Source organism: Ptychodera flava, chromosome 2 (genome assembly GCF_041260155.1).
Source record: "Ptychodera flava strain L36383 chromosome 2, AS_Pfla_20210202, whole genome shotgun sequence".
Lineage (NCBI taxonomy): Eukaryota > Metazoa > Hemichordata > Enteropneusta > Ptychoderidae > Ptychodera > Ptychodera flava.
This window is the reverse complement of record NC_091929.1, coordinates 42,482,328-42,506,411: the sequence shown is the minus strand read 5'-3', so window position 1 is coordinate 42,506,411 and position 24,084 is coordinate 42,482,328. Positions and strand designations below refer to the sequence as shown.

General features: G+C 35.0%; 1 protein-coding gene across 13 annotated transcripts in view; it reads right to left on the bottom strand.

Annotated features, from left to right (window-relative positions):
* Positions 1 to 878: 878 nt before the first annotated feature.
* Positions 879 to 24,084, bottom strand: part of LOC139121240 (neuron navigator 2-like) — a 303,220-nt gene continuing 280,014 nt past the window's right edge. For 12 of the 13 annotated variants that reach the window (XM_070685996.1, XM_070686024.1, XM_070685965.1 and 9 more), the window contains 15 exons: positions 15,180 to 15,378; positions 14,694 to 14,836; positions 13,571 to 13,734; positions 12,985 to 13,138; positions 12,434 to 12,569; positions 12,187 to 12,228; positions 11,467 to 11,657; positions 10,892 to 10,985; positions 10,381 to 10,455; positions 9,715 to 9,886; positions 9,237 to 9,347; positions 8,552 to 8,725; positions 7,845 to 8,160; positions 7,007 to 7,204; positions 879 to 4,258 (listed from right to left, as the gene is read on the bottom strand). In XM_070685996.1, the coding sequence (XP_070542097.1) occupies positions 4,115 to 4,258; positions 7,007 to 7,204; positions 7,845 to 8,160; positions 8,552 to 8,725; positions 9,237 to 9,347; positions 9,715 to 9,886; positions 10,381 to 10,455; positions 10,892 to 10,985; positions 11,467 to 11,657; positions 12,187 to 12,228; positions 12,434 to 12,569; positions 12,985 to 13,138; positions 13,571 to 13,734; positions 14,694 to 14,836; positions 15,180 to 15,378 (2,313 nt within the window). In that variant the 3' untranslated portion in view covers positions 879 to 4,114. Of the gene's footprint in view, positions 4,259 to 5,936; positions 6,008 to 7,006; positions 7,205 to 7,844; positions 8,161 to 8,551; positions 8,726 to 9,236; positions 9,348 to 9,714; positions 9,887 to 10,380; positions 10,456 to 10,891; positions 10,986 to 11,466; positions 11,658 to 12,186; positions 12,229 to 12,433; positions 12,570 to 12,984; positions 13,139 to 13,570; positions 13,735 to 14,693; positions 14,837 to 15,179; positions 15,379 to 24,084 lie in introns of all 13 variants that reach the window. The other variant, XM_070686005.1, reaches the window with a different exon arrangement.

The window sequence follows — 24,084 nt, the reverse complement described above, 5'->3', positions numbered from 1 at the left end:
AATATTGATGTAGTTTCGATTAATTTCTAAAAATAGACACTGCAAAAAGTGTGCTTCCTTTGGGAAATTATTTTGAGGTAATTTTTGTATTATTTGAGAATTCGGTTAAATATCTTGAAAGTTAATAGTTGGAACAGTAGTTGAAAAAATCTTTCTGGCATCCACATCAATAGACATTTATGTTCCTGCTAGCACGCCACAACCTTCTGTGTACATTACAGTGAATATAAATTTGATATTTGCCTTACTATTCATCAATATTCAGATTGAATTCATGGACAATGTCAAGAAGCCATTGCTTTCCCTGGTCATTCAAGTAATTCAAGCCAAATACCGCAAAATATGTCCCATTTAAAGATGCACACATAAGTGTACACAATATAGATGAATAAATTGCTTGAAATTCAAGTCAGTGAAACATTACCAGGTCTTGAAAAGTCTTTCCAAACAGCATCATCATTTGCAGATGCAAAAACAGAGTAAATAATCCTGTTTTTAAATTACAAGCCAACAAATAATGTCCTGTAATGTTTCTTTGTATACATAGAGTGGTGAACAAATTGATGACATGCTAATATGCCATTGCTGCTTGCTATTTCTCATTAAGCTTGAATAATGACAACAGAAAATGTAACGTTTGTAATCATTATCCAAAAAATTTCTAAAAAATCCTTGTATACCACACACTGTTTTGCAGCATTTTGCACAAGGGTCAAGCAAATTGAGGCATTGTGAATGAGAATGTTTATGAATGTTCATATCGCTCTCACAGAAAAATTTGTTTCATTCAATATTTGTTTCTTTCAGCCCTTGGCTGCAGTCAAACTGCTGGATAACTGAGGAATTGCACAAAGACACAAACAATACGAGGCATGTGATAGAGTTCAATAAAAACATTTATTAAATCTTGAATAATATGGTAATTAAATAAAGTAGACTGCGTCAGCAGCGGAAAATGAGCTAAAGACATGTACAAATCAAAGAGTAAAAGAAACCAGTCAGGCCAAATAGTACTGTGCTATGAAATACCAACATGGCTATAAAAAACAATTATAACAAAAATAAAAAAATCAACGGAGGATGTTCGGTTACAAAAAGGACAGTCTTTACAACGAGTTTCAGATTGTATGAGAACCTAGTAATGTTCACCAGATCTAATTGAAGGCAATGTCTTTTAGTTTTATGATACTGTATAACTATGAAGGTTAACTAAATGGCCAGATGTGATTACAGAATGGTACAGGACATACAACAAAGAATTTATACAGCATGTCCATGTTCAATATGAGCTTAACCTGTATTATGATGCTATAATTTCATATAATGATTATCTTCTGTATGGCTATGTATGGGATCTGTACTGTTCTACATGTAAGATGATATGAATCTATAATCCACATTTTACCTGTGGATTCCATTATGCCATTAAAACAAGGAACAACATCATTACTATCGTCATGCTGAAATGTACACTATTCTATTATTTATGATCGCTACATAAAATCAGTTGCAGCAAGCTGGCATTCATATATTATTTCCCCTTTTGAGAGCTAGCATTACTGTTTCTGTTCAGAAGAAAAGTCAGTACAGTAACCTGATAAACATATATCTGTACGCTGAAACCTTCAAATAGTAGAACTCATGGAATGGGTGCTTGGATTTTTTCAAGTAAAATGAATATAGAGTTAAATATTTTTCATTTGATTTCAGTCCTCTGAAGCTTTTGAAATTTGATAAGCTGCCTTCTTCTATTTTGTAATCAGTTTCACATTCACCTTCTGTTCTCATGTTTGTTTGTTTGTTTGTTTTCTGCTTCCTCACATGTTTGTTTGTTTGCTACTTCTCTGCACCTTTTCTTTGCTTCCATCTTTAAAATATGCTTCCTTGAAAGTTGCGCTGAAGTCACAGTCCCCAACAGCTCCCTTGTAAACTTTAGCATGGAAGAAATCCAAATTGTCTAAAATGAGGCAATAACCTTAATCTCTTGTAGTTTCACAAGTGTTAATATTCTCAGTTGCTCAAAATTTTATAATTTATTGATTATACCACTTTTGAGTTGGGATAATTTGATTCTTAGACAATCTTTTGTCATCACGTAACTTACAACTAAATGTAAACCCTCCCTTTTATTAGAACATGGTATATAATTATAAAACTTTATACCAGACAAGTTTACAAATAAACTGGGCAAGTGTAAATAAATACAAAAGAAATTTCTGATATCAAAAATGTTACATATAAAAAAATCCTCTTCAATGTGATTTTTATCAAGTTAGCTAAAACGTGACAGTACAGCACCCTTTCAACTGCATATTATTAAAATATTTATCTGGATAAATGTTCATGACAGATTTTGTGACATTTAGAATGCATTTCCATGGAATTATCAATTTTTGACAATTTTACTATGTCATTTGTCAAGGAAAGATTACATATTATATTGTTGTATATCCACATCTATACCATAGTAATGACTTTAATTTGGAAAATATTCTTTTTACGATTCTGAACAGTAATTTGATCTGAGCTGATATTTTTGCAATTTAGAAAATTGTCTTTTTTTGTTTCAATAGAATTTTGGAAATAAAATGCACTTAAGATTGTCAAAAACAGTTGCTTATTATTGGCTGTTTTGGAGACAGTGTTATTTAAGTTACAACAATTTCTAGTCAGAGGTTTGGCAGCCATATTGGATTGAAGCCATATTGGTTGCCATGGTTTCAAAGTACATGCAACAGCTCTGCATAAACTAACTCCATATAATGTATTTTCAAGCAAGCTTAATCAAGCAACAAAAATGCTTTATACACTCAGAAACTGCAATTTGAAAGATTGCAATGTAAACTATCTGTCATAAACAAGATCGACACAAATGTCTGTATGAAACAGAAATAATATAACATCAACACACATTGTCAAAGTCAAGGACATGTAGCAGTTACATAACACCTGTAATTACTTTATGTGTATGAGCATTTCTAGCTTCTTCATTAACTTTGATGAACTTGCATGCATAATATGACGTACAAATAACAGCCTTTATTAAAATACTGAATATCTGTCACTGCTTTTGTTCTGAATTATCCCATTCTATAACAAAGTATAATATTTACAAAAAATTCATTTTGTTTCCCAATTATCTTTACAAGCCCAATGTATCTACAAACAAATGGTACACTTCAGATTCTACACTGACTTAGTTTTTCTCCAGATTTAGTCAAGTTTTTTTTTTCTCGGCTGGTGGTTTATCAAATACTTTGTACAAAAACTTGTTTTTGGCCGAAAACTTCCCTCCAACTGCAGAGATTGCTACTTAAAAACACAAAAAATAATTTTTAATCCCCTATTGCACTTGTATCTTATGAGCTAATTCTAACTTTATCATAGCATTCCATTGCTCAGACAGGGACCCAGTTTCATGACTGCTGGGTTTATCGTCTCTATAAGCCTGTACAACTTGGCGGTAAAAAAGGTGGACTCTTCAATTCTATACAGCGGGGAAACAAAATCTGATCCACAACATTTTTCAAACTTTTTTCAAATTTTTACAAGAACGATGACACATTTCAACATCATCCATTATTGTTCAATAAAACCCTGTTTCTACACATGATCAATGATAAAAATGTTGATTTCTTGGGTATCACGTTACAACACAGAGAAATACTGGTACAAAAGTCATCCCATCGTCTCCTTCCACAGGATAGGACAATGGGCTATCACTGGCAGTGTGAAATATTTATACAGCTGTCTCCATTTGTATATTATCTTGTTCCTATTTCTCACTTCCAAATCCACCTTGGGAAATTAGGCAGCAACCACCTTAATATTCATGACACAGCAGCACCACATAGTGTCCATCATAATACAAGTATTGTCTCTCTCTGAAAGTGTGCATTTCTTTCATTTAACATTTGAAAAGCAGATATTGAACATCTTTGCAGATATTACATTTTCCTGAAGACGTCTATAACCTTCACATGTGCTTCGAAGTTCAACATCTACAATGTTTGTCCAGTCAGTTTGTTTCAAACTCATTCCTTGTCTGATAGCGTGGCCAGGATAAGTTGCTATGGCATTGTTGCTGTTTCAAGGTACTGACCACCTTAATTCCTCACAGTGTAGATTCAATTGAGTTGTCAAGGAGGTCATCATGGGATGCCCGTAGACTGTTAAGGCCAGAAGAATCACTATCACTATGGCAACTTGGTGGCGTGGCGTAATTGGCAGCTTCTTGCAATCTAATTAGCATATTTAGCTGAAATTGAAAAAGAACTTTGTAAGTGACTGTGAGGCTGGCAAAAAAGTAAGTGGTGTTTCTAAAAATTTTTAATGAAAAAAAGTTTCATACCGAAGTTGGATATGAAATTCTAAGATATGAGTGGGAGATTCTAACACCTGATAAATTCAGAGGATTTAATGCTCTGAAGTGAGTAATACTTCAAGATTTGTTTATCTATAACGTGAATGTAGAGTTTCACTTGAGGGCGCCCTAAGTCATGGAGGCAGAGTAGAGTGAGCGCCCTCAAGCAATCTACAGTATGTTAATGTCTTTGACAGCCGCAGCACACTTGGATAGCAATATCTATAATGTGAATGGCTGATACATGGTAAAACACAGTAGGAGATGTATCATGTAGTACACACTGAATACTGTAGCAATGGTACAAACAGCATTTGTTACAGGATGATGATAAGTGGACAATAACGCTTGCATTAAGGTAGTATGCACCCCAAAAGTGAAAGACTTTATCTTTCGCATGAACTTTTCTTCATGAAACTTCCAACCATTCTATCACCAGGTTCTCAGATTGACTAGCTAGCCAGAGGTTTTAAAGAAATCTTTCATTTTAATCCAGAACATTGTGTGTCCACTAATCATCACTTTTGCCACACCTGTTTTGATATCTGTACCCCATGCAGCAGTAATCACGTTTGCATGTATGCATATCACTCAAGCTGCCTGCAATGTACAATAGCTTTTCTTGCTTCACAGCTTTAAAAACTTCAGCGAGAAGCAAGTTAATGCATCTTGCTGCATTGTCACACTGTTCACACAGAAGTTTGAATATAATAAGAGGTATTTCACCTCATTTATCAGCATTATCAACCATTTGGTTTCAGTGGCTCATGCACAAAGCATTTCTTCTTTGGACAATACACTATATTTATGCAAAGTTGCCAACTTTTGACAGGGCAAATTCACTTCATGTACTTTTTTATAAAAATATACACTGTTAAAAATGAGATATTCTTCTGCATTTATGATGGATTAATTTATCAAATTAAGTAATTTAATGAAAATTTGTTTTCTTGTAAAATTGCATTTGTAATATTTACAAACATTAACTCTGAGAACAAGGTGAAAGCAGTGTTCTCCTGTTAACATGACACAGTGTATTTAGGCATAACAATGTTCATGATTTAACCCTTTCACCCCCAGTTCCCTGTATACAGGTCCAACTTTACCATAGAAAACAATGGATTTGGGACAAACCATGGTGGTGAAAGGGTTAAAGAAAAGTTACTTCAACGAAGTTCAACCCTGTCTAAAAGAGGCAACTTTGCTCTGCAGACATTTTTTGCAAAAACACTGCTGGACAAGAGCACAGCCACTGATGACAGTCACATCTCCATGTACACAAAGGGACAAGTAGGTAAACAACAAGTACATTCCCTAAGTGTACACACAATGGGAAATCATCTGAACAGCTATAGAACAGTCACATCTCCAAAGATACAACAAAGAGTGTATATTCTATTGAGGTAACAGTCACATCTCCACTAAAGACACAGGGAAGTGCCTGCACATGTACAGTAACAAACAAAAGTGACAAGCTTAAATGAACACAGGCAACATTATCTATACAGCTATGGGTGACAGTCACATCTCCATATCATGCAGAGCCAAGGTTTAGTTGTATCCCTAGACATACCTACTATTACTCTCACAACTTTGAGGACTTGAATAACTGGCTGCTTCTTGTAAATGCATTAACATGCTCAGCTGTCACAGTGAATGGCAGATAAAGAGAAGAGAGAATGGGATATATAGGCTAATGTTATTGGTTAACCAAGATGCTATCACCTTTGACCCTTGACCCTTACTGGGAAGTGTCTATGTGTTAAAGTTTAAAGGTTACATCCATATTCCTTTACACATATTGATGGTAAGGGGTAAACTTTTGACATTCTTTTTAGGTCCAGTGGAGAATTATCGCTCATCAGAAATAACCACTGCTTCCAAAAAAGTCGTCAAGATTACCTCTTTACCAATATGTTTAATGAATATGGTTTAATTGTTATGTTACAGTTTAACTATTACTCTTAACCAGTAATGATATGTGGGTGAATAAATTTTATAAATTACTTGTTGTGAGACAAGCTGGTAATGTAATAATGCAAATAGTCTTTTGCTTTTTTGTCTTCCCATGAAACTTCCATTTAAACATGATATACATTGTGGCATATAAATTCATGAAATACTTTGCATGGGAGTGGAAAGACAAGCCATTCAATTTGACAAGTGTATGCCCATGTGGAAGGTTTCTGATCATTTGTATGCCAAAAAATAAGTGCCAGTGTAAAGCATTGTGATTTTCTTGTGCTGAAATATGATATGATGTGGTTTGAATAGCATGCAAAACTTTGCAGAAGCCATATCATACAATGTGTCAAGTCCTCAGTCAGTTTCGTAAAATAACTGTACTTTTTTACAGCACTTACTTTTCACATCAAACTTACACCCTGCAGCACTTTCAGTATCAATAAATATTTTTACATTTCATCACATAAATAAAGTCGGCATCATCACTGCTTTTCTCGTTTACAAATTTAGAACTCTGTCTGTCCCTTGTAGTATGTACACATTTTTGCAACACCATGGGAAATTTTGTGTTCATCTGTAAATCAGCTGACTCAATTGGCACATAAAGCTGACTAAAATCAAGACTTTACAGTTTCTCTGTCTGTAAAAAGAATGAGAACCATCTATACGAGAACTCACCAGTGGATCTCCCTCGACATCACTCTGTACACTCTGTGTTGATTTGGCTCCACTATCCGACCTGTAGCCATCAAATCCTACATCTTCAGGACGTAACCTTAGCAGCGATGGCCAATCAGAGCTGGTTGGCGGTATCCATGGGTAACTGTCAATCACCCACTCAGCTGGGTCCTCCCACTGGGCTTTTCTTCCATACATCTGTTAACAAAAGACAAACACACAGAAGAAATTGAAATTTCATTTCATTGATGGCATTTGTGAATGATACACTTGACTTCTTGTGGTAAAATTTGGTTTTGGAAAGATGGACAGTACAAATTCAACAAGTAAATACAATTAAGTGAGTGTCTTTAGAACAACATCACTGGACGCTGTTCAGACAGTCAGATGTTTCAGTTTGATGGGCCCTTTATTACATTTTAACTGAATAAAACTTCTTCAGACACTAAACATGGATTTGTGTACCATAGTGGAAGTAGTTCAGGTACAGTTTGTTTATTTTAAGCCAGACTAGGCAATTTGACCAGATATTCCAGAGTTTACACTGGATATTTTCCAGCAAATTTGGCCGAATTGATGAAAGGGAAATGACATGTGAATTCCACCTATTCTCTGACTGCCTATTTGAAAAAAGATAAACTACTTTCTGTTCATGACACAGAATGGTATCAACAAACATGGTCCTTAAAACCATGTGGTTTATAGCATTTGTATCTCTGCTGTTAAAAGGAATACAATATTGTCTGGTTGAATATTATCTGGTTGTACAAGACGTCCGGTATAAAAAGCATGCAAAGTATTGTACACATGAGGAGAGATTTGAAAGACAGCAGCATACCTGTAAGCCTTCCCTGACAGCATCCAGTAGATATGGAACAATGGAATAATTCCAGAGATCTGTAAACCAGACCTGAGATCCAGCCAGATCGATTGGACATGAAAGGAAAAGCCTTGGACCAATGGTGACATCAGAAGAATTATGTGTTTCAAGGAATTTGTTCAGATGTTGCCAGACCTTCGGCATCCATTCAATAATTTTGTTGAGATCGTTATTCCGATTGCTTGTCTGTACTTCAGTTTCCACAAGTTTTCGTCTTAAATACCGACCAAGGAAGCCCTTCACTGGTTCCATATGATTGGCACATAACACCCATCTACAGAAAGAAATGTACAAAAATAAATTTCAGATGTTACATAGTTTTTCATTGATCTATTTAACTACAATACTATACAATGCTTAATTTTCTTAAAGGTTGCAACTCAAATGATATTCACTGGCCTAAATTCATGCACTATATATTGACAACTAATGCTCATAATAAAACCATTGCTACTACTACCATTACTAGCTACTCATCTCCTTTCTATCTCAGATGAAAAATTACGCAGGTTACTCATCTCTACTTTTCAATTGCAATCTACAGGATAATGTACAGTGCTCTTAACATGGCACACCAGAAACTTAACTGCCTTTCTGTACTTTACTGTTTGTTGATCATTTTCACTGTTTTGCAATGACGAATGCAGGTTCTAAGTCTTTCTCACCTGAAATTGTGATGTAGTTGTAAATTTGTAGTGGAACATGTGGCTTGGTTCATTGTGCCTATGATGTATGGACAGACTTGGTATTTACAGCTGAGGAATCCGTTGAAGACTTCACCCAACGAACCAACATGATGCAAATTGTCAAGAATGATCACGCTTGGTAAGTCACTAGCACTGAAATGAAAAATGATTCAATGTGTTATCAATGATTGCACTCTGTTATAAAGTCGAGAACAAATGATTTAAATTAAGAACAAATGATTGATTTTGATTATTTACTCTTAATGTAATGAGATTAATCTACAACAAGTAATCATATTTGCACAGAAAGACAAATAACAGTAAATTTTTGAATCAAGAATTTCGACGTGAATCACTGACAGATGATTCTCAGTAGCATCAATGACAGTCTGTTTAGACTTGTTCAGCCTCAACATATTTCAAGTGAAATTCACGGTCATATTTGTAAAGAAGTTTTAAACAGTGTTTTGACTGCAGGATGAATGATAATTGCTAAAATGTCGATAAAACTGTGTCCATGAGAGTTGCAGACACATCTTTCAAAAAACTTAATTGAAGACAAAACTTTGAACTTAATGAATTTTGGGAAAATTCTCGATTTGCAAACTTGGCATGATTGGACTGACGGCCAGATGAGGGTGAAGACACTTTGGTGGTGACTTACTTGCTTTCACACTGGTCTGCAATATTGGCAAGATACTGGCGCAGTTCTTTGCAGGATTTGTGATCAACATTGAATGTTGCAATGGAGCCCTCGCTCGGTTCTTTACCAGCTCTGTGAATATCACAAAAAGTAAAATAGATGATGATTAAGTTTAATAGCACTGTTTGAGGTAAACAAGGCAAAAAAGAAAGTAGCTAGTGATAAAAAGTTTTTGACTCATGCTCTATGCTATTCAAAAATGCCTGTTGTCTGGTCACAACTTCATTAGATATCAGAACTGAGAATGTATGTGAAGTTATGAAGCAATATAATAATTTCCTAGCACCATTTTTCATATCTTATATTCTTTCAAACATTTCTAAATTTTTGTGATAAACAATTGACAGTACAACTTCTAACCTAGTTGAACCAGTCTAGGAAAACATTTTCATCAATGCAATTTTTATCAAAACATTTTCATCAATGTGTTCAGCTTTACCTTAGTACAATGTGTTCGGCTAATTTCTGAGCAAGGTAGGTTTTGCCGGTACCACTTGGTCCACAAAGAATGATTCTCCGATGTTCCAGCAAGAGTGAAATGTATCGTTGCATCACGCTCTTGGGAATCAAGGTTTCAAACACTAATGCATCACAGCTACCCTGTAAAACATCTGTAAAATACATACAGATATTAGAATCATAGCTACAATGTCAAATATTTTTATGAATACATATGTTACAAATGTGATTGTCTCACACTAATTGCATCATGTTCAGCAAATATCAGGTGTGACAATCTCTTCTTGGATATTTTGCTGTGTTTATGAACACTGCCCAGACTTTGTAACTGTGCTTGGTGTCCACATAAAGGAACTGACTCTTTTGAATATATCTTTGTATAAAAGTTGACATTGATCAAAGTGGCGTGTTTTGTTTTGATAAATACATAACTTTTGGCTAGTTCTGGTTTAACCCTTTCACCACCATGGTTTTACCCAAACCCATTGTTATCAATGGTGATCTTGGACTTGTTTACCGGGAATTGGGGTGAACAGGTTTAAGATACTTCAAAAGTGTTTTAATAAATGGTGATGTTGTGCCCAAAACACTGTTTTTTATAAAACTGGTAAGATTCAAGCTGCAAATAATATTCTAAGTTACTCACTTTTGAGGTGAATGGTGATGGAGTTACTTTCACCAACCAAATACCCACATGGCAGCAACTCCGGAGGCTCATCATCTGGTGATGAAAACAGCTTTGGGTTAGTATTCAGAGCAATTATGAATCTTGAATTCAGAGAATTCTTGCAAAATGATCTACCTCAAAACGTTAGCTGAACATTCCGAACTCATTCCGTTTTTGACATTTCAAGTATTGAGACTGTTGAACTCTGATGCAAGCCTAAGTCGGAAGGAGTTCAAATGAATTAAAGTTCAAATATTTTGGTAATAGAATTCTGAGTTGTAGGACAAGCATACTCTGTTCTTTGAAATTCCTTGGTTGATGTCACTAATGCCTGTGATAATAGCACAGACTTCCTACGCAGGCAGTTTATGCTCTCCTGAACAAATCAAAACCCTAGAAGACACTGGATTTGTCTTTCACTGGGTTAAAAAAGATGAAGAACAGAACACATCATGGGATAAGAAGTCGAACTACACGATAAGCTACAGACCTTTTGTTCGATGGATTTCGCCAACTTCATAGCTAAACACACCCTCTGCATTCAAACCAAGGTTTGTGACAGGATCTATCCTCAACACATACTCCTGAAAAATGAAGAAGAAAGTATATTAAATGACTTTACATCATCAAATGTTGAACAATTCCATTGGACTTCAACATGAGGTGTATTTTTTAATATTTACTTTCTGTGATATTTTGAAACAATACTTAGAGAATATATTAGATTCAACTGGTCTCCCATAACACTGGTCCACAATTTGCTTGACACTTCTGAAAACCATCGGTCTAAACTCTTCCATGTATAAAATCATGAACATTTTCTTACTTTTACACAATTGTTTTTGCTTTGCTTGGGTATACATATACAGTGGTGGCTAGCAAAGCTATGTGCTTTTGTGACAGAGCCTTTACGAACAATTGTCAGTTATTGACAATGTCTTCATCTTACACATTCTACACAAAACACCACAGAGTTCTCTGAAATTCGTTCCTTAAATTTATAATATGAAGACATGAAATACGTCCTCAGACTTGGAGAAAGTGTAAATTTTCATCTTGACTTACTTTGAATATCCTCCTGACTACATTATCCAAGGCATCCCATTTTGTCTTGCTGCTGATACTGAGCGTACCAATCAAAACCTTCTGAACGTTAGCACCCATGGCTTTGCTGGGATCAAGATGGCCGACAGACACACCAACTATCACACGGCGGCCATTTGTAGTTGTTCCTGAGCTGTCATCCAGCAGAATATCTAGTAATACAAATTATTTGGTTAGTGGTTTGCTTCATTTCAGTAAAACATCTTCCTTATTTTTTTCTTCAATTCAGATATTTCTGATATGTACATAGCTAGGTATGTTGTAAAGGATTATACTGATAAAATTGTGTGATTAGTGTGTTATATTCCATCAAAGCACTAATGTTTTATTTACTTTTTCTTTAATCTTTTAATTAAGTTTTTACCCTCTGTTCCATATACAGAGATCCACCAAATTGGTTAAAATTTGAAGACTATCAAGTATTTTTTCAACAGCTTTTGAGGACTTTGTAGGTCCAAAATACCATTTTTTCAAAATATCATTTGTACAATATATCAATTTTATATATAATTTTACAAATCATTGTTACAATATGTGGACTAACCATCTTGTTATACACTGTATTTTGAAAATTGTGGGTGGATTATCAATTTTCCACCACTTTCCAAGACTCAATTTTATTTTCAAGGACTTTTCAGGAGCATATAGACAAGTACGTAAACAAATTCATGCAATACATACCCAAACTACCGTGATCTGAAGCAAGGCTGAGTCTGTGATGATCTGAAAAGGAAGCGACATTGTTTAAGGAACCGTTCGACATTATGGTCCATACAAGCAGTGTATACTGATAATCAATGATAATTAATAATGATACACTACAATTCATGAAGCACTGGTTGGTAAAGCTTTGATTTAAGTTTACGTGTCTACCAAAAAGCATTTACAGATTCGCTGAATGTATTCTGCCATTTTCTAGTAAACTTACCTAATGATTCTCTACTCATTCTCTTAGACGATGCTATTGAAATATCTGATAGCTGTGATGAACTTGCTGCCAGAGATTTTGACTGTGCTTGCCGCTGTAATCTCTCATTTTCCTGCTTTAACGTTGACATTTCATTCTGAAATGGGGGAAAATTGTACAAGTTCAGACAGTGAAATTTCTCCAGATCATGGAAGGAAGTTTGTGTAAAATGAGAAATATAGGTGATTCATTTCCATTTCAATTTCCACATATCATTTTTACAACACATCACACATCACAATATCTCACTTTTGCGATATCATGACTTATCATCTCGTCATTTTTGAAAATTGTGCATGGACGAGTGATTGTCGAGGAAATTCCGGGACTCAATTTAATTTTCAAGGACTTTTCCATTACTTTCCATGAGGCTTTGAAATCCAAGGACTTTCAAGGAGTGTAGGACACTGTGCATACACAACAGAACAAAACTTGATACAGAAAACAAAAGAAATGAACAGCAATTACTGTTGCTTGGGTGAGAAAATGGTTTTGTCAAAGTTTATATTTACCTTTAATTTGTTCATACTCTCTTTAAGTTGGTCCAGTTGATGAGCCGAGGATAGAGCTTCTAATCTTATATCTGTCAATTTCATTTCTTTGTCTCGCAGCTGTTTCTTCAAGGCGATTAACGATTCTGATTCCTCACCGCCATCATCGTATATCCTGGAAGAAGAAAAGAAATTAATTCATCAATCAAGTTACAGTTGGTCTGTCATGTTATGTAAGTGTGCAAGACATGCATCATTGGAAAGGAGTTGTAACTGACAAGATAGAAGATTACTCAGTGCAGACTGCATACAGCACTAATCACCAGAAGCTCAGGAAGCTATCAGGGTCAGGGGTCATGAATAGAGTACACAACTAGATGATAATTCTGAGGCGTTTTGACTGGGATGGTTAAAGATTAATGGATACAGCATAGACCCTCTGTTTTTAGGGTGTATGGATACAGGTAGTATTTTATATTGATTGCTAGTAACCTAGGGAGTCATCAGTGTCAGGGGTCAGGAGAGGTCATAACAGCAGAGGTAATAGGAAAACTCTTGTATTCAAAAGTTTGTATCCTCTAATCTTGGCATGTGTTTTGTAACTTACGCTGATGTTGATGCTGATGACTTCAGCAATGGATTCATACAGACATGGGGACTACTAGGGTAGTTGGGTGACGTTGGACTTGAATCCAGATCTTCAACATCCGTCTGTGCTCCACTCTTGTTGTTCTTTTTCCGGGAAAACGGTGATCTGAAGGAAGTTCTCAGCTGAAAGAACAAAGGGAATAGTTAGTAAAATTTCTCATAAACTAATCTAAAGATAAAGGGACAATATCTTTTTCACATCCAATGGAAAGAAAACAGTAATTCTATACACAACTACAGTATATTAGTTTATCTTTCTAATAGAATACTCTTTGCTGATTGTTTTGTTTGCAGAAAAAAACATCCCCCCCCCCCTCTTTCAAAGAGTTGACATGTTGAAACAAACGTGAGCTTTTCAGCAAATTGTTTCCAATATTTTACAAGCATTAACAGACAAAATTACAAAATATTTCTTTTCATCAATAGTATAAACAGGTGATAAAATTTTCTGATTGGAAGAGTTGGATGACACCAGATTTTGTACCTCAGTCAATCTGTTCCATATTCTGTTGATCCAGCAGGCCATGGAATGCTGATAAAACTTAGGAGATGTATGATAAAACTTTACAAGGGACTACCAAACCAGGCTGGGGACCATTAAGGTAGAACGCACCTCGGGGACAGAAATTCAGGCCTTCAAATTTTATCAATTTTCTTCTGACCTACCACTTGTGGGAGCTCATTTTGAAGCTCTTGGCGAAAGAAAAGTTTTCACCGTCTTAGTTTTTCAAAAATCGAAAATTTTATTTTTTCTCATAGAATTAACACAGGGATGGCGGCCATTTTGGATTTCAAATCTCGAGAAATCGCAAGTTATTTGTCTCTCTCGTACAAAAGTTTGCACGGTGACCCCTGATTTTTATTCTTGATTTGGTAAGAGAATGGTTGAAAGTTTCACTGAGGAAAGTTTGAGCAAAAGTTTAAGTCTTTCACTTTCGAGGTGCATATTACCTTAAAAGTACACTGATACTGGTTCTTGGACAACCACAACCAGAAAGGATTTGCTCATGTCAGATATACCATAATGAAATATCCAAACTAAACTACAAGAAGATTGTCTTTGAAGACAATAACTCTCTTACCCAGCTTTTCTTCTTTTTCTTGGATTTTTCATCAATGTGATCAGTGTCAGTAACACTTCCAACACTTGACAGACTTGTGAAACTAGTAGTGCTAGACATACTGTCTGTTGATAGCTGCCGACTTATTCTGGGTTCTGAGGAAGCTGATGATGAAGATGAGGGGAAAAATTGTAAGTTAACAAAAATGTAGTTCCTTCTGAAAATCAGCCATTGACTGAAATAAAATCCATATCTGATTTTTTATGTCAAGTACTACCACAGTGCACTGACATCAGGTTAGAAGAACTCATTAGCATTTTTTCTGGAAGATTTCAAATGATGTCATCGTTTACTTTTATCTCTTCTGTGTGAGACTATTCCATTTAAACTCATTATCTGATGGCTACAATATACTGAGAGGAAATTGCAAACAGGTTGAGTGCAGTACACAACTTCCCCCATAAAAACAAAAGTACTCATCACATGAACAAAGAGGGCAGTACATACTTCTGTCTTTGAAAGGTCTTCTGAGGGTTGGGTCGCCAGTCATCATCTGTCGGCTCTCTGCACTCTGCTTTTTCAAGGCTTCAATCGTTTCTCGCAGTTCTCTGAGCTCGGAATCTTTCTGATCTGCACAGCTACTCAATGCCTGCAGTCTGTTTGTCATGCTGGACAGGCTTTGCTCAAAGGCCGATACCACATGAGACTACAGAGAAAGAAAAAAGAAAACAAAAGTTGAAAATGCTGTCGAAGATATCTTTGAAGAAATCCTGATTCTCATTTACATGGGAAGAAATATCAATATCATCAATGGGTAACACAGACTGCTTTGTAATTACTTAAATTTTAGCTTTCTGATAAACCCATCAAAATCACTCACAAATTACAGTAAAATATGATTTTGGCCAATATGATGTTTTCCAGTTTAGTAGGCAGAGATGTCAGTTCATTTTGATGTCATGAGAATAGCTTTAAATGAAACAGACTTTTGTCCTCCAAGTTTAACGGAGGGCCATTTCAAATAACAGTAAATTCTGTACAAATGTTGTGATTCTTCACAAATGAAAGAACTCAAAGACACTTGCTTCATGAGGATACAGCATATGGCATTGCAACTCACTTTATCACAGCGTTTGTACCGCTGAGAAAGAGTTCATTCAGACAGGAAGATGTCTTCATTAAGAGAAAACATATACATGTACTGCTGTATTGTTTGCAGTTCCTGGAACACCACAATGGAAAGTCTGATGGTTTTCTTTTAATAGACATTCAAAGTTGATTCTAAGACAGTCAAGGTTAATAGTGAGTCACTGCCACGGCAACAATTCAACCCAAAACTGTAGGATATTTACTATTGTACAACTGTTATTGAAAGGCTTAGAAACACAGACAACTAAGTACTGAAAGAGTTGTCAGTGCGGAAAGTGATGCAGTGAACACTGTCTCAAGTGATTGAAAGGACTGAATGATTGAAACTGCACTCGAGAACTTTTTATTTCGATCAAAGATAATGATATTTTATAAGTTACTTTTTATTGAGATTGCCTCTTTTCATGAATTTTTATAGTTTATATACCAAGGATTGTTTCTATTACGATACAAAACATATCTTTCATAACAATTTTACTCTCCCAGTGAATTAATATGCTGATAACAATGCACAGAAATTTCAGAAATTAAGTCCAAATTTTCTTCAACAAAGGACATGAAGATTTTATGTACTATTGAAGAGTTTTGGTTCAGAAGTGATGACTCAAAGCAGATGAATGTTTTGACATTTTTAAAATTGTTTAAAAATATTTAGGATGTAATCTTGCCTTGCAAAGTAATAAAAGAATGTTTTAAATTAAAATAACAGCTCTTTATCTTGGTTACACCCACACTTTGTGTCCAATGAATTCAAATGAGTTACTGACTCCAAATAACCCCATAGCATTCTGCATGGTTCCCTGTTGTGATTTTCCCATCTTCCTAAATTTCAGGAATGTAAGTGCTCTTATCCCACTCAACAATTTCCATCTTTAATTTCCTCTTTTATCCGTTAGTGGGTCAGCTGATATTTTCCATGGAATATTGATAATGAGGCTCATTAATGAAAGAAATCAACCTTGACCTTGTCAAAGACATGAGTAATAACCCAAATGTAAATTGCTGATCACCATAGCGATGGCAAACATATGATGTAGTAATCATGGCCAGTAGTTGGAGTGCCTGTAAGTGCCACTTAAGCCAGTGTATTAGAGTCCATCGGTAACTTTTCTAAAGTTTTCATGAAAGTTTGATGTGAATTAAAGCAAGAAATTGCAAGCAACAGTAGCAGTTCTATGTCTGAACTCAAAAGTTACTTTGAATTCAACAAAACGCTCTGCTCAGAAATGGCTTTTAAATTTCACTCTGCAAGTTGCATAGATCTTTACTGTATAACAGTTGCCTTCTGGGTAACGTAAACACCAAACACGAGAGTCAACCAGTACATCATAGAATTCTAACAGTTCTCACGCTCACTAGTAGCTGCGTCAATCTGCAGCTAGGGTCAACTCAATTCAATCAAACTTTACGGCCTACTTTCCCAGGAGGATGAAAGCGCAGAAGTATGGGTAGAGACTTTAAATCTGTCAGCTACATCTTTCAATTGTCTTAATTTGCTGGGAATCAATTACAAGTTGGATTTGATCTGACCGCAGGGACACGGTCAGTAAATCCAGTAAATCAAGAAAGGAATGAAACATCTGTTGTGAGCTGATGATAAGTTATGGTGCGACAACACAGCTCTATTTAAATTTAAAGTTCCAAGAATGTTTCTTTTGAGTCAAAACATTTTCTGAGTGTACCACAAGCACAGTCTTCAATATTTTCAGCTGCAAGTTGTCCTGTTTTCGTTAGTTTGTTCCAGCATCTGATGCACAGTCAACTATTAAACACTAATAGATTTTCAACATCAAAATCTTTTCTCAATTTTCCAGTAAAACTCTCCCAGTAGTGATCGTCTATGTCTCTCCTTTAGTATAATGATGTTTTGAATGAATATATTTGCTGTTCACCTTAGCAATAATCAAACTTTTTTTATAGATTGCTATGTTTCTACTTGATTACATTGTTCCAAAATTCTAGTTATTTCAAAGAAACTTACAAATTTGTTTGTACATGATGTATGATTTTGCATTTTTATATTTTCAAATAATTCAAAGGAATACTGATGAGATTTTGGAAACAATATCAATGTTTGAAAGGCTGAATTGAATGTTAAAGTTTCATGTTGGACTTTGTGCGGTTTGCAAATTACGGCTTCATTTCTATTGCAATTTTGAAATCTTGTCCCAACTTTTATAGTGCAATGCAAAAGCATGTAAAACAATTGCTAGTCTCTTACGATGTACATGTATCATGTAGTTTGAGATCTGCTTGTAGTCTTTGTCATCAAATTCAAAGTAATGAAGAGTTTAAAAACTGTTAAATAACAATTCAAGGTATAGACAGACCAATACCTTTTGAGCTGCACAGGTAAGTCACTTACTGGTGACCTTGCTTGGTTTTGAACTTTCGTTAATCCTAGTTAAGGTCACCAGGTCAAGTTTATTGGACTCTGTTTGATCAAGTTAGCTGTAATTGACCAGAGAACGGACTTTGCCTGGTAAAGTTCAATGGCCCTAAACTATACATGTATCCCAGAAACCAATGCAAATGTTCTGTGAGAACTTCACAGAGCAAGCTCTTACTCTTACGGCAACACTTACTGTAATGTTGGTGATATTTATTCTATTAACTCTTTGAGCGCCAAAGTCAATTTTTGTCATCCTCATAAAATATACTTCAGTCAATTTTTATAAGATTTTTGCCAAAACTTTGACATAAAACTGTGGCTAATGAAATATTGTGTTCATTTGGTCCAAAATTATCAGAAAAATTACAGAAAAGTTCATAAAAATTGGTAAAATGTTGCATTAAAATTTTGGTGGGAAAAAATACAGCACTCAAAGGTTTAAAGAGAATGCACCTCTCACTTTCAACGGAAGAGAAAAAGTATTTCAAGGCATTGTTTTCTTGATGTAATTGCAGTGATCTTTTTATAAAGAATGAAAGATATCAACATTAAGTTGTTTGTAAGACTTCAGAGTTGACATTTTTTTGTGTCATCCTATGGTGAATTAGAGGTATATAGTTCTTTCGCTGAAAAAATTCAAACTAAAATATATCTTTCCTTTCAAAACAGAAAAGATATATTTTCCTTCCTTCAAAAATATGCAAATGTTGGATTTTAAAGAAAGACGCAATGCTAGAGAACATCAACTGGCGATTGAATTTGACACTTTTGTAGTTGTATTAAAGTTACTTATATCAATCGATAAATTTTACATTTTTATCCCCTACGGCGTTTTACTCCATCAATATTTCATTACTCACTGTGTAAGTAAATCCTCTAGATAATTAAGTTTACAATCACCTCACCAGATGCAGATCATTATCACTGTAAGAAGTTCAAAGATTAACAATTTGTCACACTTCGATTCCAAGAACATAGAATCAGATTCTCCCCAGAGAAGGAATTCAATCAGAAGACAGAAAATACTTTCACAAAGGCCTTGATTCAAAATGAAGTCATGGTGGTACAAATTGGAATGAAAAATAAACATTTGTTCAAATTTAACATTCAGAAATTACGATATTTACTGAAGAAGTACATGTATGTTGTTAACACCAATGATATGATGAAAGTCATGTTTTCTACAATTGTATATCACAGAGTAAAATAATGTTGTATTTGTCTACATTATTGTCAGCAGAAGCGAAATATTGCACACAAAATGCTGTATTTACCGGTAGAATAAAACTTGTGATAATCATCTGTGCAATCAATTATTATGAGCTCACATTTCAAATGCGACAAATTACAAAATTATAGACTTCTTTTTTTCCTGTCAGGTGAACTGCATGCCTTTTTAAGTAAACATTTTGATACTTTTTGAATCACCTCTGTAAATTGACTTGCAAAACTACAACTCTCATCGTGTGCGACATCTGTACTTTACATAGACTGCATGGTAACACATAGCAACAGCCATTAACCATGTAGATGGATTCATATTCAGACCAAGGATTCCGTCGCACCTTTCTTTGAAGTCGGCCTTCCATCTACATGTCACTGATGGGAACGTACTAAACATCCATAACCTTGTTGAACTTCACACAACACAAATCATAACAACCACAAGAATTGAAGGCTCCCCACTGGTATATCCCCTTTCAATGGATAGATTCAGTTGTACCCTACAGGGCACAATAAAGTCACACTGCCTTCAGCCGTGCTCAAGGCACTAATGGTTTGAATGAAGGCATTGAAATGGCATTGTCTAAATATCTCATTCAGTTTACAATTTGAAGGTAGAGGTACACCGGTCCATATTGGTATCATGCAAACCACAGAAAGTGTTTGACTCACAATAAGGGCAATATTGTCAATCTGTACAGGTAAACACACTAACACTGAAACACTGATTGGTAATCATGTCTGGGTTTTGATTCTGTTTTTTTGTACATTTATCAATAACATCATTTTTGGCATTAAGGCGAAGAGATGTATACTTGATAGAGTGTGACCTGAGAAATAAAGAAAAGGTTTAGTGGGTGCTAAAAGTCAACATTTCTGAAATCAGATTTCTTTAATTCATACAAGAGGCCTTGATTCTCATTTCGGTATTTATTACAGCCGAACATCAAAACAGGTACAATAATTCCTGTAGCTATTTACTAAAGGAAGCACATTATTCAAATTTGGTCGGACACTGCGTCGCTGAGTCAACAGTGAGAAGTTGGAACGATCATATTAAATGCTTGCAAATATCAATTTTGAGATGTAAAGTAGTATTCTGACATTTGATTGGTGTTGAAATGTCACCGCAGCTCACATACAGCGATTATTTCTTCAGAATTCTGTGTTGACATATTTGATTACCGTACAATCTACGAAATGAAATTGTGTTTTGCTGATGCTGTTGCCCAGATTTTTCTCGGAACTGACGCATTTTGGGGGCTTCTTTGACGCAATCTAGAGATGGGACTTTTCAGAAGTCAAAAAGATCAGCCTTGATGTTTTGAGTAACTTGCATGCTGTGCCCTTAGGTTTTAAAAATTTTGGGATGAGGGTTTCAATCTGGGCCTAGTAGAAGTATAGTAGTAGAAATATAGTTATTAACTCCCCTAAAAATTAAATCTATGTCAGAAATTATGCCAAATATTTCAACTGGAACTATATACAGTGACCATATGAAAAACTTTTAACTAAGACTGTAAGGACCAAGGGTTTCCTTATCTTGCTGAACTGGTTCTGGAAACATACTCTTCAGACTTTGTGAAGTAAAAAGATTTGAAAAGTTATTTTCATTGGGATACAAAACATATCAACATGGCGTCAAAACAGACTGACTGTAGTGAAAGATTTACAATAGTAATTAGAATGTTGAGAGAAATGCTGAACCTCAGAAATTAATGCTGTTGACAGGTCGATAAACATTCAAATACATGTATTTTGTTTGAAAATAAACTCAATGTGATTTATTATTGGTTTTGTTTTAGAATTGAACCATGGTACTTTGGTCTGAAGAATGGATGTCAAAATTGGAGTTGTTTTTAAATTGTTGGTGATAAGCGTATCTCTAATGTCTGAATGTCTGTGAGAATCAAGATGGAGTGGTGCATTGTGGGTAATGATCTCAAGAAGATCTACATGTTTGGAACAAGCATTACAAGTGTTTTTGTACTCTACATGTCAGTTTTTTCCATCTTTTTTGTATTCTTATAATTTTTCAATTTTATTCTAATAAATTTATCATGTGGTCATCCCAGCCCTTCCTAAATACCAAAATAGTTCAAATGAATGTTGGAGTGGATGTCATCCGTTCTTTACAGTATCTACAGTGATTGTATCATGCTGGGCAGATGACGACAATTCTGCGGCAAATCACGGTACACTTACAGAAGATAAAACTGCCACTAATTCATGAATGCAAGGCATCACTCCATTGTCAAGGAAAACTATATCAGTACAGTGCTTTTTGTACGGTTTATTCCACTTAAAAGAACATCAAAAAATGTGGAATTGGTGCCATTATTGGCTGACAGACCCCCTGATAGGAGACGATACACACCCACTCCAGCGGAAATGCTGAGATGATGAGTTCTATTCACTGCAATGAAGCTGTAATTAATTTGTCTGTTCTCTTTTTGTAAAGCAAATTTGAAGATTCATGTGTTCTCTGAAACAGTTGAACAATTTGCAATTCAGCACTGCAGTGGTAGCTTTAATATTGACATTGTTCATCCAACGATTTAGGAGTCAGTCTTTCCTTCATCAACCCTGACTCACTGATCACAAACAATCCGCATATAGTCTAATTTGCATAACTAATTGACTTTAAGCCACTGATAACACCTATTGACTTGTGAATAACGGTATTAGTTCACTTTCTCCATTGTCTTGCATGTTAATTATCAAGACTAATTCTCCTAATTGCTATGTGCATGGATTTGTCCACTGAAGATTTTCAATGACTTTTTGACTTTGTAGATTTACCACACCTTCAAAAAGACCTTTGTTCTATTTCTCAGTTGCTTTCTTGTAATTCATGCTGCATCTTGGCAAGTCAAGTATCTTAATTCATATCACTATCTCTGAAAGACACAGCTAGAAACTGTTGCGATTGGGGAATGTTTTGTAAAATAGCTTGTTTAATCAAACTCTAGTCTATCACATATGTGGATTTATTTCTCTGCATGTGCCTAGCCACCTTATCATCAACATTTGAACAAATCTGATAAAGTCTAAAGTGAATGATCGTAGGAGACCTACGACCTAAAGACCTACATGTCAGCTGTTTATCGATTATGATTTTTCAATGAAAGAGGATGAAGTGATATATGGGTTGATTCCACTCACATACAGCAAGATTGCAGATATATACAGATTCTTTTCAGAGCACAAAACAGATTGTTTGATATAGAGTATAGGCTTTTTGACCCAAACATCTTTGGTGTATTACACCAATGTACCGTCAAAAGTGTACAACCGCATATGGAAATATGTGGATTTCTATATGCATGTGGGCATGTGGGTTTCTTTTTACCATGGTCCATTCAAATGCCGGGTTCAATCCATTCCCAACATTTCAATGACTATCCATGGAAACTGTTTCAAGGAATGCAGTGGGTGTTAAATACATGCATAAACTTGCAACTTATGAAGTAAGGCCTGTCTGGTCAAACTAGGAAAGTTAATCAAAGAAATTCAACTACAGCTAATACCTGTGTTTCTTCATGGGAGTTTTGATCCAGGCCAAACAGAATAAAAAATTTATGTTGGCTGCTCCTTTGCAGGATTAAGGAATCAATAAAACCATTATTGTTTACACCAAAGACCACGACAGCTGAGTGAAAAATCTACTGAAATTTGTGTCAGGGCTAGCAGTACTCAAAGAATATACCTGAGTTTTGATGTCATAAACACTGAAATCCCACAACAACTCTAAGCAATTGCATAATTTATGATACCATAGTTATATACATTTCCGTTTCTTAATAACTACTTTCTTCCGAGGAAGAAAATGCAAGGCAGGCTTCTGAATATTTTATGTGCTTTTGTGGCAGGAATTCCATGTCTCAAGAGGCATAAATTCTTACAATCTTGAGAAAAAAGATGTTTTATTTCCATCTTCCATCTGTTGTGAAATTATCATTCAACATCTTTTATCAGCTGTCTTGATGGCAATTTCATGCCTATTTTCATCATTCAAATTAATATTTATAAATCAATTATCATCACATAAAATTACATTATCAAATGGTTTATAAGTTTTCACATAAGCTAAGTTCTATTTTTGATTTGTGCATAACTTGTCATATGTATTGTATCTTAACTAAAGTCAGGGTGACAGGAACTTTGCAAAATTTTCTCTTTTTTGAGTGATATCATGCTTCTACAATTCCACCGACACAAACTCAAAGGTTTATAATTTTCTCCTAAATTGCGAAACAGGAAACTACAAATTTTCGTCACATTTATTTAACAATCGGCCTTTCCTCACCCACTTCAGTACAATATCCTCTTTGACTTTTTTCACAAAATTTTGAGGAAATTTTCTTTTAAAATATGAAAAGAGTCAGAATTGAATGAACTGAATGTCATCAAGTAATCAACATGAAGTTAGTTGTACTTTCATGGAACACAATATTTTTTCCACAAAAAATGAAAGGAAGTTAATTGGTTTGGTTGTAAAACTTAAAAGAACATTTCAGAAATTCTGGAATTCTTAAATAATGACCACTTCAAATTTCACTATTTTTTTTTGCTTTTTAAATTTGCATGTATCTAAATCATGATCATGTGTCCCATGATGCAGTGCAAATTAAGTGCTTACACTTA